This window comes from Miniopterus natalensis, chromosome 1 (genome assembly GCF_054644295.1).
Source record: "Miniopterus natalensis isolate mMinNat1 chromosome 1, mMinNat1.hap1, whole genome shotgun sequence".
NCBI classification, from domain to species: domain Eukaryota; kingdom Metazoa; phylum Chordata; class Mammalia; order Chiroptera; family Miniopteridae; genus Miniopterus; species Miniopterus natalensis.
Genome location: NC_142081.1, coordinates 40121412 through 40137712, shown reverse-complemented (window position 1 = coordinate 40137712; position 16301 = coordinate 40121412). Strand labels below are relative to the sequence as shown.

General features: G+C 52.1%; 1 protein-coding gene across 2 annotated transcripts in view; it reads left to right on the top strand.

Moving 5' to 3' along the window:
- The first annotated feature begins 3294 nt into the window (after positions 1 to 3294).
- The window catches only part of SMAD6 (SMAD family member 6), a 75741-nt gene continuing 62734 nt past the window's right edge, over positions 3295 to 16301 (top strand). Inside the window, exons 1-3 of one of the 2 annotated variants that reach the window (XM_087820725.1) lie at positions 3296 to 5017; positions 12461 to 12517; positions 16203 to 16280. In XM_087820725.1, coding sequence (XP_087676851.1) covers positions 4192 to 5017; positions 12461 to 12517; positions 16203 to 16280 — 961 coding nt within the window. In that variant the 5' untranslated portion in view covers positions 3296 to 4191. Of the gene's footprint in view, positions 5018 to 12460; positions 12518 to 16202; positions 16281 to 16301 lie in introns of both variants that reach the window. The other variant, XM_087820729.1, reaches the window with a different exon arrangement.

Sequence of the window (16301 nt, the reverse complement as noted above, 5' to 3'; positions counted from 1 at the left end):
GGTGGAACTGACTGGTCACTGCCCTTCCCTCCCTGATACTATCTCCCTTCAGAAGCAGTCTTCCAGTAAGGCAGGATGACTCTGGGTCCTCATGTCCTAATTTTGGTAACCACCTCAAGTAGGATTCCTATTCCCATTTCACAGATGAGAATCCCAAGTCTGAGAAAGGTTAAGTAGGGTTAGTACTGAACTCAGGCCTAGCTGATTCTGGGGTCAGCACTCTTCAGGCTCATCCAGCTGGCACCTAATGGCACCCCACCCCCAATACCACACCTCTGGATGAGCAAGAGCTGAAGCCATACTTGGTCCAAGTTACCACCCAGGGAAGAAAGCAGCTCTCCCAGGAAAGCCCCTGCTTTAGACTGCCCAACATCCCTCAGAGCAGTCCTCCCCTCCCCCAACCCTGTAGGAACGGATGCCATGGTACCTCAGGGAGGTATGGGGGATGGAGGGGAAGGAGCCACAGTTAACATATTTGCCCCCAGGGGTAGGTGCTGAGCATTTATGGAAGCTGATCACCCATTTCCTGGCTGCTGTTCCATTTTCTTTGCTTCCCATTACATACACATACCCCCCCCCCCCCAACTGGCTGGGTTCAAATTCTGCTTGTGTTAACTACAAGCTTGTGCAAGTTAATGACTTTGTGCCTCAGTGTCTATCTGAAAAGTGGTGGTTAACAACCATACCTACCCCGAAGTTGTATTGTATATGGAGTCTGGGGCCTTACCCCATAACAACGTGATTCAGCAGGCCCAATGGACCACATTTTGAAAATCACTGCCTTGAAGGGTGTGCTCTGATTTACACACCACTTTCTAGCTGTTGGGGGTGAGCGCTCATACTGGTTTATTATGCCCCTCTGGTTTTAGCATTTTAGCACTCTCAACACTATCTTCATTTCGATGGCAAATTGAAAGGGCAAGTTCCTGTGCCTCAGTTTCCTCACCTGTAAAATAGAGATAATAATACCTAATCAGGGTTGTTGTGAGAATTAAATGGCTAAAATCTTTGTGGCTTCCAACACTGGCTTCCAACACTGCCTTGCCCATAGTAATGACTCTATACCATGAACTATTATTATTATAATCAACAGCCAAACCAGCAAATATCCTGATAAAAGAAAATACATTGAGTTTCACCTTGTATTTTTTTAAAAAAAGTATCTTTATTGATTTCAGAGAGAGGAAGGGAGAGGGGGAGAGATAGAAACATCAATGATGAGAGAGTCATTGATCAGCTGCCTCCCAAACGCCCCCCACTGGGGATCGAGCTGGCAACCTGGGCATGTGCCCCAACCGGTAATCGAACCGCGATCTTTTGGATCCTAGGTTGATGCTCAACCGCTGAGCCATGCCCGGCCCGGCTCTCCTTGTATTTTAGGATGCATTAATCTCCCTGAGGGCGGGAAGTGACTGAAAGGGGCTTCTGGCGTGAGGATCACGGTGTCTTCTGGGTCTGGTTACACAGGATTGTGTTCACTTGCGAAAATTCATCCTGCTGATCCCTTGCGATTTGTGCACTTAAAATGCACTATATCCCAGGATCTATATGGGCCTGTGAAGAACGCAGGGCAGGCTTTATCCCCAGTTTTTCAAACAAGAAACTGAGGCCAAGACAACTATTTTGATTTGGCCAAAGCAGGAGGCGATGAGGGTGGGGGAGCGCCCGAGCGCCCCAGCCCGGTGCTCTATTCGGAGAGCAACTGCCTGTACCAGGGAGCGCGGCCCGAACAGTACCTGGCTCCAGGTAAAGCTCACCAAATGGTTCTGAGCCCTTCCTGCAAGTGCCGCCCTTCCCCCAGTGTACACGCAGATGCCGGGCCGGGGACCGCACGGCCGCACACTCACAAGGCCAGGTGTACGCGTGGGCACCCGGAAGGGAAACCCCCAAGCGGGAGCCCCCCGCGGGGGAATGGCGCCCAGCCCCGGGCCAATGGGAGTAGCGGAATTTCTTTCATTCAATGAGGGGCCGGACTCTGGCTTTTGCCCGGAAAGGGGCGGGGCGCCGTGCCGGGGGCGGGGCCGCCGTGCTCCGAAGAGAGGGCGGTGCCCGCCCCGGGGCCCGGCCAATCGGCGCCGCGCCCGGGGGGGGAGGGGGGACCAGGCCTTTTTTCCCTCCGCGCGGGGCCAATCCGGACTTTACAAGCTTGAACTTTTGCCACCCACGGACGAGCTAGCGCGCCCGAGGAGGTACCCCGCCGCGCCGGCTCCAGGGCCTGGAGCGACCTTAACCCTTCCCGCGCCGGGCGGCCCGCTGCTGCCGCCGCGCCCCCCAGCCAGTCCCTGACCCTGCGGGACCCCGTCCCCAAGGCCATTCCAATTTCAGTGGTGAAATGTCGCTTGAGAAAGCACGACCTCTACCCACATCTCTCTCCGGGGTGCAGAGAGTAAATTGGGGAATGGGGAAGAGGAAGCATCAGCCTTGAGGGGGCCCAGGACCGCTGGCGGCCCGCCTGGCTCCGAGGGAGGGCTGTGACGCCCTAGAGGAGCTCTACTGCAGGAGACACTCCCGCCTCTACCCCACCCTCAGCAACTCCCGATCCTGGGCAAACGTGGAGCCCCTGTGTACGGTGTTCCACGGCCCCCCGTTTGGCCCAGGGAAGAACGCAGGGCAGGCTTTTCTCAGGGGATATGGAGACCTCGGGCCGTCACAGAAGATCCCGCTACCACCAACAAACCAGCACCCCCTGTTCCCAAGAGACGCAAGCCAGTAAGGCTCACACGCACACCCATTTTTATTAGCCTTCCCTGGGATGGGGTTTGCATCAACTCTAAAGTGCAATGTGTGTTTGTAAGTTTGTGCCTCAGCCTGAGAGAGGCAAGGCACCCCGTTTGCGTCCGAGACTCAGTGAGTTCGTGGAACCCTCGCGCCACCAGCCCGTGGTTTGTGTAACCGTGCGTTGTGTGTGTGTGTGCGCGCGCGCGTGTTCTCGCTCGCATCCGTGCCCGCGGCGCAACGCGAGCCCGAGAGCGGGCTTTGGGTGCAGTCAGACCCGGGGCGGGGGTGCCGGGGCGAGCACGGGGCGGGGGCCAGGGCTCGGCCCGCCCCGGGAGCCGGCCCCTTGGAGCCACGGGCCCAGCAATGGGACGTGTTCTCCTTTAAGAGTTAAGAAACTTGAAACCTTGTTTGCGCAACAATCAGCGCCGCGGAGCCGCCAAAGTGTCTAGACTGGCATATGATGGGAGGCAGCCAATGACTCTGCGGCGCTCCTCCGGGGGCCCTCAGTGTGCGTTTGAGGAGAACAAAAAAGAGAGAGAGCGAGAGAGAGAGAGCGAGCCGAGCGGGGGAGCAAGCGAGGGAGCCAAGCCGAGAGAAAGAGCCGCCGGGCGCTGCCTCGCCAGACTTCGCCGGGACCGCGGGGCCACCGGGAGGCACTTTTTGTGGAGGGGGAGGGGGAGCGACCTCTGCAGCCGCGGCGCCCGGGGCGTCCGAGTGCTGCGTGGGGAGGGCTGCGACTTCTGCCTCTGTGGATTGCATTTTTAATTAAGGATTCCCAGCAGCTCTTTGGGATTTTTACAGTTTCCACTCATGTGTTGACACCCGCGTTTGGGAGAAACTCGCTCTAAGTGCATCTAGCGCCTGGGACCTGAGACAGAGTTGGCCTTTCGTGCATGCAATTCCAGGGATTTTGGTTTTGTTAGGGGTTTTTCTTTCTTTCTTTTTTTTTTCTTTTTGCAGGGAGTAAGAAGAAAACAGTATCAACAAGCCTGCTTTTGGGATCCTGCAGGGAAAAGCCCATGTAGTTAAGAGCTTGGGTTTTACAGGCAGGGTTTCCCAGGCATATTTGCGGGGTTCGGCGCGAGCGCTTTGTGCTCATGGACCAGCCGCGCAACTTTTGAAGGCTCGCCGGCCCATGCGGGGACTTCTTGGCGGCGCGCCGCCTGCAGTCCCCCTCAAGCGCCGGGGCTGGAGTTGCTGAGCAGCCCGGCCACCGGGGTCCATGTAGCCGCTGGCCGGGCGCAGACTTCGGCTCGGCGTGCGCGCGTTCCTCGCCGGCCCACCCCGGCGAGCTCCCTCATGTTGCAGCCCTGCGGCGCCCCTTCGACGCCAGGCTGTGCGCGGTCTGCACGGCGCCCGGCAGCGGTGCTTCATGTGGGGCTGCGGCCCGCGCAGCCGGCGCCTCGCTGAGGGAACGGACCCCCGGTAACCGGAGACCGCCTCCCCCCCACCCCCGACGCCAAAGGATATCGTATGTTCAGGTCCAAACGCTCGGGGCTGGTGCGGCGACTTTGGCGAAGTCGTGTGGTCCCCGACCGGGAGGAAGGCGGCGGCGGCGGCAGCGGAGGCGGCGGCGGCGGCGACGAGGATGGGAGTTGGGGCAGCCAAGCTGAGCCGGCCCCGCGGGCACGAGAAGGCGGAGGCTGCGGCCGCTCGGAAGTCCGCCCGGTAGCCCCGAGGCGGCCCCGGGACGCGGTAGGAGAGCGAGGCGCCCAGGGCGCGGTGAGGCGCCGGCGCGCAGGGGGCCCCCCGAGGCCCATGTCCGAACCTGGGGCCGGCGCTGGGGGTTCCCCGCTGGACCTGGCGGAGCCAGGAGGCCCGGGCTGGCTGCCCGAAAGTGACTGCGAGACGGTGACTTGCTGTCTCTTTTCGGAGCGGGACGCTGCGGGCGCTCCCCGGGACGCCAGCGACCCCCTGGCCGGGGCGGCCCTGGAGCCTGAGCTCGGCGGGCGGAGTCGCGAAGCCCGCTCGCGACTGCTTCTGCTGGAGCAGGAACTCAAGACAGTCACGTACTCGCTCCTGAAGCGGCTCAAGGAGCGCTCCCTGGACACGCTGCTGGAGGCGGTGGAGTCCCGCGGCGGCGTGCCGGGCGGCTGCGTGCTGGTGCCGCGCGCCGACCTCCGCCTGGGCGGCCAGCCTGCGCCACCGCAGCTGCTGCTCGGCCGCCTCTTCCGCTGGCCTGACCTCCAGCACGCTGTGGAGCTGAAGCCCCTGTGCGGCTGCCACAGTTTCGCTGCCGCCGCCGACGGCCCCACTGTGTGCTGCAACCCCTACCACTTCAGCCGGCTCTGCGGGCCAGGTGAGTGTGCCGCGCCTGGTGAGGGGGTGTTGCGGGCTCGGGGTCCCCCCGCTAGTCCCCTTCCTTGGCTTTTTTATCCCAGACACCTCGGGCAGACAGAGCTGCGGTGCTCCCGCGGGTGCCCCTGGAGTGTGGGAGCTCCAATGGAGGCGCCTCATCCTGTTCCTGCGGGGGAGTGGGGATCTGGGCACACACATCAAATGGCAACTTCATCAAGGCACTGGCAAACTTAGAAGGGTACATGGTGGAGTTTTCTCTGTGGAACTTCAGGCTCCAACTTCACAGGGAGAGGTTAGGCCTAGGAAAAGCCAAAGATTACGTGTTCCCCCCCCCCCCACCAGTTTACCCCCAGTCTGTCCTCAGGCCTGTAGCATTTGTGTTCATACGCCTATATATACCTAAGCTGTACTTTTCTATATCCAAGTGTAGATATAAATTGCGAAATTGGGTGTAGACAGTTCGTGGCTAGAGGCAAAGTGTAAATTGTCCCACTTGTTCCTTTGTATACTTTGGAGCAAAGCTTTTGCATGGTAACTCCTCTCAGAGTGGATACCACCCTCTTGATCTGATTGCTTCCAGCATCCGTTGGGCATCAAATGCCAGGATTCTTCATCATCATTCTCAGTCCTGTGTCCAGCTTTTGTGCCCAGGTGAGGGTCGTGGGGGCATCTATAAGTAGGTGAGGAAGCCAGGTGTTTTATTACATCTGAGAAACGCTCCTGTCTTTGTTCTCTTACTGGGACTTCCTGCACACACACCACCCCCAGCCCAGTTTACCTGAGGATGCCCCGGGTTCTGGAGCAGAGGTGAGGACAGGTGGAGGTTCCTGGCAGGCCAGAAGCTTGCAGGAACACATTTTAGCCTGTAGCATCTTCAAGGTATATGCATCTTAGGTGGCACTGGAGGTTCTGCAGGGGTGTGACTGTCAAGAGTTATAGGCTGTTGGGTATTAGAGGGCTCAGAGTTTCTTCAGTCTGGTCCCTTTGGAGAGAGTGAGCACCTAGCTTGAGGGTCCATAGAGTGTCAGATCACAGGTCTTCTGACTCCCAGTGTGAAAGGGAGGGATGGGCCTATGAGTGAGCATGGGGGTAGTGGCTAGAGGCAAAAGGAAGGTGCATCAACGGTGGTTCACTTATGGGGGTTGGTGGAGAAAGGCAGCCATTGATCTGACTGCCCTACTCCCTGTATGGTTGGTCATTCCAGGCCTGATTCAGGAGCTTTTGGCAGTCCCTGACCTGTGGCCCATGGCTTGCTGTGCCCCTTGTTCCTCTTTCTGACAGCATCCCCAAGAAGTGGCTTCCTCCCTTCTGCTACCCTGTCTCCTCTCTGCCTCTGGGAAGGGGGCCCTATCTATGGTTGCCCTGTCTTTGGTCATTATTGTTTAGTGGGAGATAATTGGTGGGGCCCACTCTGCTATTTTAGAAAGTCCTGGCAGGTATTTTCTCTCTCACCATGTCAGTCAACTAGCAAATATTTGTTGAGCACTTATTCTGTGCCAGGCACCATGCTGGATGCAGTAGCAGAGAGAGAGGAAATATGAGTAGGATCCCTGCTCTCAAGAAATATAATCTTGGGGTAGAGCTGGGGGAAGAAGGGCCAGGTCAGAGGGTGTGAACTATCAGAGCACTATGGGGTGTGTATGCATCAAGGTCACCTCCAGGAGCTCCGTAGCTCTAACCTGGAGCAGGTCTTGGAGGGTGGGTAAGGGGAGGTGGGTGTTGAGGAGGAGGAGAGGGCCAGCTGAGAGTAAGGTGCCAGGAAAGCTCAGGTGTGTGGGTGGGAAGGGGTGGTGGTGAAAAAGTTGGAGACAACACACAGGACCCACCCTTGCCAAGGATGGGTGGGTTGTTCCTGACCTTAGACGAGGAGTCATCCTGAGTGTTGATTTGAGTTTGGTGGACTTGGGCAACAGGTTGAGGGACGAACTGCAGTGGGATGGTGCTTAACCACATACTTGGTCCTAGGCTCTGCTTGGCCAGTAACACAACTAGACCTTGGACGAGTAACCTGCCCTCTTAGTACCTACCAGTCAGTGGAGGTGGCTTCAGGAACATTCTCCACATCTAATTCTAGACTAAGCACTGGCATTTGACTCCTTTCCTGCTCCCAGAAGGAGGCACTATTGCAGGGGCTGTGTCTGTTCGTCTTCTCCAACCTAGGGTCACCCCCTTTCAAGCCATCCTGGGGACTTTTGGGAGTACTGATGGTCTGGGAAGGGTTTCCAATACTTGCTAGATATGGACCCTCTTGCCTCATTCTCCTGCCTAATGGCATGGGCTGAGGAGACTGGGACTGAGAACTGGGGAGCCCTTTGCTGCCCACCCCACCCCCACCGGCTGGCCGCCAGCCTGGCTCCCAGAGCTGGGCGGGTGCATAGCTGGAGCTCAGTCGTGCGCGTCCTGATAAGGAGACTGCTCCTTCCAGGGCTCTGGGGGAGAGGGCTGGGGCACTGGGGCAGACAGACAGCTAGAGAGTACACTGGAACACCCAGCAGGCCAACTGAGGGACACCTACCTGGCACCAGTCTCCTCAGTGCCCCCTGACCCCCACAGGGATCCTCAGTGACTGGAAGCCCCTTTCTGGGCAGTGCAGACTCTTGCTGCTCAGAGCAAACCCTGTTCCATCCATAACTTGATTTGGGGCATTGGAGCCAGTTCCCTTCTTTGGGCGTCGTCCCATCTGTAAAGTGGTAAGGGTGGACAGAATCCCTGACGTCTGACTGGCAGATTTCAGGTGATACTGGCCTACCTCCCCTGTCCTGCCCTCTCCCCCCATGGCTTGACTCAGAAAGTGGGTTTTCCCCTGTGCCCAGCTCTGCCCACCCTCACCCCCACTCCCTCCCGTGGGAGTCAGGCCCTAGCACTCCCTCCCTCTTGTGTGTCTTTCGTGTGCCTTTCCGTCCAGGGAAAAGCCAGTTCACTGAGCTCTGCCTATGTGGACGGAAATGTGGAGAAATACTTTAATCACAGTTCTAACCTGTGTTTATAGAGCTCCTTTCTCCTGAAAGTATCCATTAACTTTGGAATAAATCTCCTGCTCTTTGCTTCACCACTTTTTTTTTTTCTGTAATTATATTCAGTAAATTACTATTATCCAAATTGCGCCAGGGAAAGAGAGACAGAGTGAGAGAGAGAACTTCTAAATGACTGTAGGAGGCCGCCTAGGAAAACACAGGGTTCCCAGGCCAGGACTATAGGAATTAGAATGGGCTAGAAAGTTTTCCTTTTATTTGGCCTGGCATTATCCCTTTGAAATGAGATCAATTTCAAGTTGGGCTTCCAAGCCCCCACCCCGCCCCTCTAGCCTGCCGGCCCTGCTCCTCCGAGCTCCTCCTTGGAGGTGAGGAAGGGGTGATAATGTGCAGTTTGCCTCTTGCTGGCGCCAGCCGGCCGCGCTGTTTATCTGGCTGCCGGGGGAATCTGGGCAATTAGGCTCAGCCGGCCTTAAAGTGCCAGGAGCTCCTTTTTTGTGTCTCCCACCCTGGGGCTTGGGGTTGAGCCTAAAGCTTCTGGGGGAGGAGAGGACGGGCGCCCGGGAGGCCACCTCCCCACCCACAGCTACTCCTTGGCAGGGTGGAAACTAGGAGGCCCAGGAAGGCCAATGGAGCCTTTTCTAAGCAAGATGCTGGGCTGCAAGGATAGGGGTGGAAGGTAGTGTTCCAAACTAAAACTTAACCAGCCACTGAGAGAGACTGTGAACTCTCTTGGCTTTAGAATTAGATACTAAAAGGCCAGGTACTCTCCAGGGGCTAACCAGAGTTAGTCTGGGCTGAGCTGAGCTGAGCTGAGCATTAGTCTTCTGGTACACTCAGCCCCTGGCTGACTGCTCTCTCACTTCTGGAGGAAGTTGGAGGAGATTCCTGAAGTTGATGCCTGAGGCTGGATGTCTGAGGGGACTGGAGTTTCTAATCTCTCTCCCTCTCCCCTCCTCCCCCTCTTCCTTTCTCCTTTTCTCTCTTCTATTCTCTTCCTCCCTCCCCCATGTTCATTTCTTCCATAGGGGTCTGCAGGACTCTAGAAGTTACTATTTTTAAATCAACACAGCTTTTGCAAGCACTAAGATAGCTTCTAAGAAGGGAGTGAACTGAGGACCTGGAGGCAGCTCACACTTTCTTATCTTACCTTTTGTCTTACACACCAAGTGTCCCACCTGAGTGCCCACATTGCTCACCTGATATAATGTCCTGGAGCTCCATTCTCCCGGATCAAGGGGGCTGGGATGTGTGGGAGTGTGGAGGTGCCAGTTAAAGGTTACCCAGTATTGTTCATTGCAGCATTATTCCTAATAACCCAAAAGTGGAAACAACCCAAATGTCCATTAGCTGCTGAATAAACAAAATGTGACCTATCCATACTATGGAATATCATTCAGCCATGGAAAAGAATGACATGCTCATACATGCTACAACATGGATGGACCTTGAAAACATTATGCTAAGTGAAAGAAGCCAGACACAAAGGTCATGTGTTACATGAATCCATTTGTGTGAAATCTCCAGAACAGGCAAATTCATAAAGAGAGAAAGTAGATTGATTGCGTAGCATTTGGGGTTTGGGGAAATGGGGGACAGGACTTCTTTGGGGGTGATGAAAATGTTCTATAAATAAATGGTGTTGGTCTCACAACTCTGAATATATTAAATACCACTAACGTGTATACTTTAAAGGAGTGAATCTTAAGAATGTGTGAATGATAACTCAATTTTTCAAGAAAAGGTAACTTAATATTGATCCCCAACTGGCCTCCCTTTTGTTTAGTTGAAACAGAGTAACTTCTAGTTTCCTTTGTAACCTTGGACTGGTCCTTTACTTTGCTGGACCTCAGTTGTCCCATCAGTTAAAAGAAGTTGAGTTGGTGAATTCCAAGAAGTTGAGTTAGGCAAACCTCTGACATTTTGAATCCTCCTGCTGGGAGTGAAGTCTATAGGCCTTTATACTTTTACTTGCCTAGTGTGGAAGTTGGTGATTAGCTTCCAGTTCACACAGTTGTTAAGCAGTTTTGTGCAAACCGTTTTGCTGGTGCAAATGGGGGCCTGGGAAAGTCTCTCCTGAGAGCTTTGCAGTTCCCTTTTAGCTGGTTTGTCTGACATTTCAAGTTTGTAGATTTGCTTTCTGTCTTACTCTTGTCATTAGAACCCTGCCAGTTCAGGTGTGGCCATGGGTGGTGGATATCACAATTCAAGGCCCAGGTGGCCCCTGCAAGAGACGCTGGGATTGATGACACCACTGCCCATTGCTGTGAAGTTTCACTTTTGGGGACAGATCTGGGGGGCAAGATCTGTCTGAAGCCTCCCACCTTGTGTGGCCTGGGCCTCAGCCAATCAGATTTTTGCCGAAGGAAGCCTAAAACAGTAATTACGATCCTTCTGATAAGTTAGGTAGTGGAAAGGGCACAAGGCAAGGGGTCAGGAGACCTGGCGTCTAGTTCTGGCTCTATAACCAGCTCCCTCTCTGGCTCTGAGGGAGTCACTTCCACTCCAGGCCTCAGTCTTCTCTGTACAGTATGAGTGCTGGCCTCAGTTCTCCTTCCCTGTGGAACTCTAGCACTACCTGTGTTTTGACAAATAGCTGGCCTCCTTGATTCCCTGTTAGGTCTCCCATGGATCACCCCTTTGGACCCTTAGGTCCTCTTTATGCACACCTTAGTCCACTGATGCCCCCAACTTTACCATTATCCTCATCACTGTTGTCTTTGTCCACAGACACTTACTGAGCACTTTCTGTGCATATGATGTGACTTAGCTGGGATGAAGGGGTGGAAGATGGAGTGCCTTTAGATTGCCTGTCTCACTGGGGTGTAGAGCAGAGTCACGCCTGGGCTCAGATCCTAGTTCTACCACGATTGGCTGGGGGACACTGGGCAAGTCAGTTTTCTCATCTGTAAAATGGGAATAATATGTCTAAGAAAGGATGAAGTAAAAATAAGTGCCCAGTCAGCATACTTAATGTTAACATTGTGTGCCTAAGGTCTAAGAGAATAAAATACAATGAATGGAATTGAAAATGCTGGCATGGAGATAGACACAGGATAGATAGGCTTTCAGCAAATGTTTGCTTCTCTCCCAGTAGCTATTCCATGATTCACTTTTCCTTCTCCCTAAATACTCTCCACAAAAGATTCCGTTTTTAGACCTCGGAGCCTTCGCTTTGTTGAAATAATTTCTGGCTGGAAAAGCAAGGGTGGGGAAAAGCTGAAGCTGCATAGGGTGTATGGAGCAAAACAAATGCTCCTACAGCTAATTGTGCCTTATTATAATTATGAAAAACACTTATTACCCCTTGTGTCATTACTGATACCTGCCTAATAATAGTTATTACCACTTTACTACCACTGAGAGTTTGTTTTAGTTTGCGATTTGATGGTGTTTAGTTTCATTTAGGGAAAATGAAGGGTCATTTCATTCATGCAAATTGTTACTTAGTTTAGCAAATTGTTACTTCCCCTAAAGCAAGAGGCTAAGGAATTCTTCTGAAGACAAAGTATATGTTTTTAAAGAGGAGTATTTTAGGCAAATGAAAGGAAACCAAAAGAAAAATACCATAGACAGTAAGGAATCACACAGGGTCTGAGCTGGAAGGCCGTAGAGAGCTTGTGTCCCACCCCTTCTCTTTACAAAGGGGTGACTGAGGCCGAGGGCTGGCTGTGACTGGTTTAAGGTCTCCCATCTAGGTAGCTGGGTTTGGCTTCTTGGGTCCCAACCAGTGTTGCTCTCCTCCTTGCTCCAGAGAATGCTACTTCTAGTGCAGCTTGTTTGGAAATGAGCTTCTGTGTCTGAGTCTCTGTACTCACACTCAGTTCTGATTAGAGTTGCCAAATTTAGCAAATAAAAAGACAGAATGCCCAGTTAAGTTTGAATTTCAGGTAAACAACACATATCTTTTTAGTTTAAGTATGTCCCAAATATTGTGAGGGACATACTTATACCAAATGCTTACGCCACGGAAATCCAAAATTCAAATTTACCTGCACATCTGGTATTTTATCACGCAACCCTGGCTCTGGCTTTTCCCTGCACCTGCATTTCTCTTGTTATAATAATAGTAGTTAAGTGTTTGTGGAGGTACTTTTCCACAGTACCAAGAGGTGTACTAAGCGTTTTATATACATTATCTTCTTTCACCCTCCTGGCAAACCTGGGAATATTGTCATCCATTTTATGGCTGAGGAAGCAGGCTCAGAAAAGTGAAGTAACTTGCTGGAGGCCTCACAGCCAAAGGTGGTAGAGTAGCGGTTGATCCCAGGTCTGGACCCCAAGCCTGTGGCCTTACCATTGGGCAGTGATGTTCCAGTGGATTTGGGCAGCAAAGGTGATGGGAGAAAAGGAGGGTTTCTTGTGAGCGGGGCTTTTTTATTGGAGGAAATCAATAATCAAAAGCTTGTAGAAGAGCCCCCAGGTGTGAACTTTCCCACCCTGGCAGTGACATGCTGTCTCCTGTCTTCCAGAATCACCACCACCCCCCTACTCTCGGCTGTCTCCTCGTGACGAGTACAAGCCACTGGGTAAGTGTGTCCTCCTTCCAACCCTTGGGGAGGTGTGTCCATCCTGTGCTCCCCTTCATTCCAGCACCCAGCTTCAGTGCTGAAGGGCTGGAGGGGAGGGGGGAAAGCTGGCCTGGTTGCCTTTGAAATGGGGTGAAGTTTTACAAACACACCCTCAGTTGGGCCAAAGCAGACTCAGCCTCTCCAGTGGGCTATTTACATCTTGAAATTCCTCAGCTCATCATTAACCTCTCTGTGACCTTTAAACATGGGCCTGTGGGAGATGAATGGGTTTCGACTTAAGCATCTCTTTGGAGGTGGGTTGGTATTTGTCTCTTTTCCTTTCTCTCCCTCCCCCAGTCTTAGATGTTCTCCTGTAGTGTGTATTAATTGTTACTATGACAAATAGGTTGAGCAAGAAGTTACTGTTGAGAGGAGCTCTAGGTTTTTCCCCCTTTTAAGCCGAGAAGTTTACTTGGGCAAGAACAACAGTTGGAACATTTAGAAAGCATGCGTATTGGTACATAAAGCCCCTGGCATGGCAGTCTCCTAGGTGCACTTAGTGGAGGTGGTTGTGTCGTTTTAGACAGGTCCCATTCAGAGGTAAAATGTGTTCTATGTAAACCTTGGGACTAGATGAGCAGCCAGTATTCTGTAGTAAATGTGTGTGGTTTTAAAAGTAGAGATGGCTTGTTTCCTGGCCATTCTGTTTCCTCCAGTGGAGAATCCTAGTGGTGGGGTGAGTTAGTTTGGCCTTAATAGTTCCAGGAGAGCAGCTTTGTGACCCAGGCAGTTCCCGTGGGACTTAAGCTTTAAAAGTCAGATGGCGTGGCAGTGATGCTAGCACATTCCACCAACTGACCACAAAAAGTGTGTTTTGTTTTGTTTTTGGTAAAGGCCTCTTCTCAGTAGTGTGTGTCAGCATCATGTGGGAGGTCCCTTCTAAGTGTCGTCGACTCTCAGGCATCCAGTCCCGTTTTCCTTCCAGGCCCTCCTGTGGACTCGCAAGTGCCCACCAGGTCCCTCCAGGAGTTTGACTTCCTTGGTCTAGGAGGACAGAGGCTGTCCCAGGATGGTGTGTGAGTCAGAGGCTTAACGATAGCAACTTCCTCAGTGTTTTTCCCGACTTAATGGTCAGCCCATGGATGGAGGAGCTTTATTTAGTTCCGTGGGGAACTGGAGAGGTCATCTGGTTGGACCCTGTCACTTCATAGATGGGGAATCAGACTGAAGGATCGGGAGGGAGGGCTCCCCAGGTAATGAGCAGCAGGGCTGAGGCGGAAACCCAGAGCAGCCCCCTATTCAGCATGCCTGTTCCCCATCCTTCCCTCACAGGCTTGTCTCACCATTTCCCAAGTCAACATAATTGCACTAGTCACTTAGATCCCTAGTTCCATTAGAGGAAAAAACCCCAGCCCTCAAATGCTCTTAGTAAAGTTGCACCTTGAATGTCAAGGATTATCGCCCTGAGGAATTGTGGGTCAGCCTGTGATAAAGCAGCAAAAATCCAGACACCACTTAGCCCTGCAGAGTGACCATTTGGAAATCAACAGGTGGCCTGGTTCTTTTACGAATGGGACAACTGAGGCCTAGAGAGAGGAAGTGACACTTGCTGGTAGTCATATAGCTCAGGGGTCTGCAAACTACAGCTCACCATCTGTTTTTGTATGGCTCACGAGCTAAGAATGGTTTTTACTTTCTTAGATGGTTAAAAAAAATAAAAAAATAGCATTTCATGACATGTGAAAATGATATGAAATTCCAATTTCAGCATTTGTAGTTAAGTTCTACTGGAACATAGCCACGCTCACCCATTTCCATATCATCTGTGGCTGCTCCCACACTACAGCGGCAGAGTTGAATAGTTGCAACAGAAATTGCATGGCTTGCAGGGCTGAAAATATTTACTCCTGGGCCCTTTGTTGAAAAAGTTGGTGACCCATGATTTTGCTGACTGGGAGTGGAGGTGGGACTCGAATCTGGGGCTCTGACTTCCAGCCAGGGTCCGTCCTTGGGGCTTGAGCTGTGATTGAGGTGGGGAGTGTTCTTTTTCTACAACAGCCCAAAGACACTTCAGACTTTGAGGGCCTCACTAGAAGCACCAGATGTGAGGGTTTGCAGAGTGCATTATGAGGACTTACTAGCTGCGAAAGGTAGAAACTGCCTGTTCTCACTCCTGGGAACCTCACAAAGCTGTCTGTGTTGGCTCCACAGTGCTTCACTAAAAAATAGGGTTCAGCCTGTGATAATGAGACTCGGGGTGCTGAACACTTTGGGAACATGAGGTAGTAAAAGCAACAATGTTTTACAAAGATCCCACTGAGGCATTGAGGGTTTTTTTGTTTTTTTTTTTAAAGAGATTTTCCATCTGTCCTTATTTTCCTCTGAACACGTTTTACCAGCAGATAACTTTTTCGTGCCCTAATACAAAAAATAGCCCGAGTTATTTTTTTGTATTATTTTCTTTTCCTTGCATTGTTGCTTTTTTGTAAACAAAAAGTCAGTTCACTTCTAAGCCTCTGTGATCACATGAGACCAAAAAACAAAATAAAACCCAGAACACCCAGTCAGCATCTGGCAAGTGGGAAACGAAAAAAAAAAGAGACCAAATTGGTTAATGTTTCATCTTCCCGCTGCCCAAGCCATGTGGTAAAAGGAAAAAAATAATCCTGCAAGATTGAGTGGAATCCTAGCTAGCGAGGGCCCAGGCTAACGGTTTTTGCCCTAGGAATCCCCAGTTTGGGGTGCCTCTCCTGAGCCAGGTGGGACCAGCTGAGCCAGACCTAGGCTTTGCTGGGTGAGAAGATGATGAAAGTGCTGCAGGCCTCACAGAACATGCCTTCCAACTCCTGGACAGGCCTGTCCCTTAACAGGGACAACACCCCGTCGCTGGTAGCAGGAGGCACAGGCCCAGGAAAAATTTTCCGAGTCTGCCTGCCCCAAAAGGCATCGGCTTGTCAAGCTAGCAGCTCAACATTCAAGAAAAAAAACGTGCAAAAGATTTTCCTTTCCCCATCTAACCACTGCAGACAGGGGAAAACAAATAATGCACGCCATATGAAGTACTTAAAACTCCTCACAAAAAAATGAACGCCTTAAAAAAAAACAGTCCAGGCATTGAAAGTCACTCTGTGTGCAGTTTTGGATGTTAGGGAACGGAGGAAGGGAGAGAAAAAAAAGTTAATCTGGGAGCAAATGCTTGAGCCCTTAATTAGAGGGGTGTAAATGGGACAGAGGGAGGATGGCTGGTAACTTGTTAAAACAGAGTTTCCCCAGCTCCAGCGGGAGGAAGGAAGGAAGGAAGGAAGGAAGCAAGAAGGAACAACTTCAAGAATTTTAATGGTTGTAATTAAGTATAGCAGCTATGAATTGTTTAGGGGCTTAATTTAACCTTACCCAAGGAGGCTCCAAGTTGCTACTTGCTCAGTCCCCTGAACTTGGGTTATTTCTGTGGTCAGAGCAATTGCAACTTTTTCAGGTGCCAGGGCTGCCGCAGTCAGCATTTTCCAGAAGAGTTCCAGGGCTGGCTGGCCTGGTCTCCTACGATCATGGGACAGGGTTACAGAGTGGCATCAGAAAGTTGGGAGGGACATGCTGCCCTTTGCAGGCACTTGCGTGCACACACGTGCACACAGATGCATGAGAAAGCAGAAACGGGAGGCACACCCCACAGCCAACTAAGTTTTCTTTCTCTTTCCTCCCGTAGATCTATCTGATTCCACATTGTCTTACACTGAAACGGAGGCCACCAACTCCCTCATCACTGCTCCGGGTGAATTCTCAGGTTGGCATGTTTCTCTTTGCA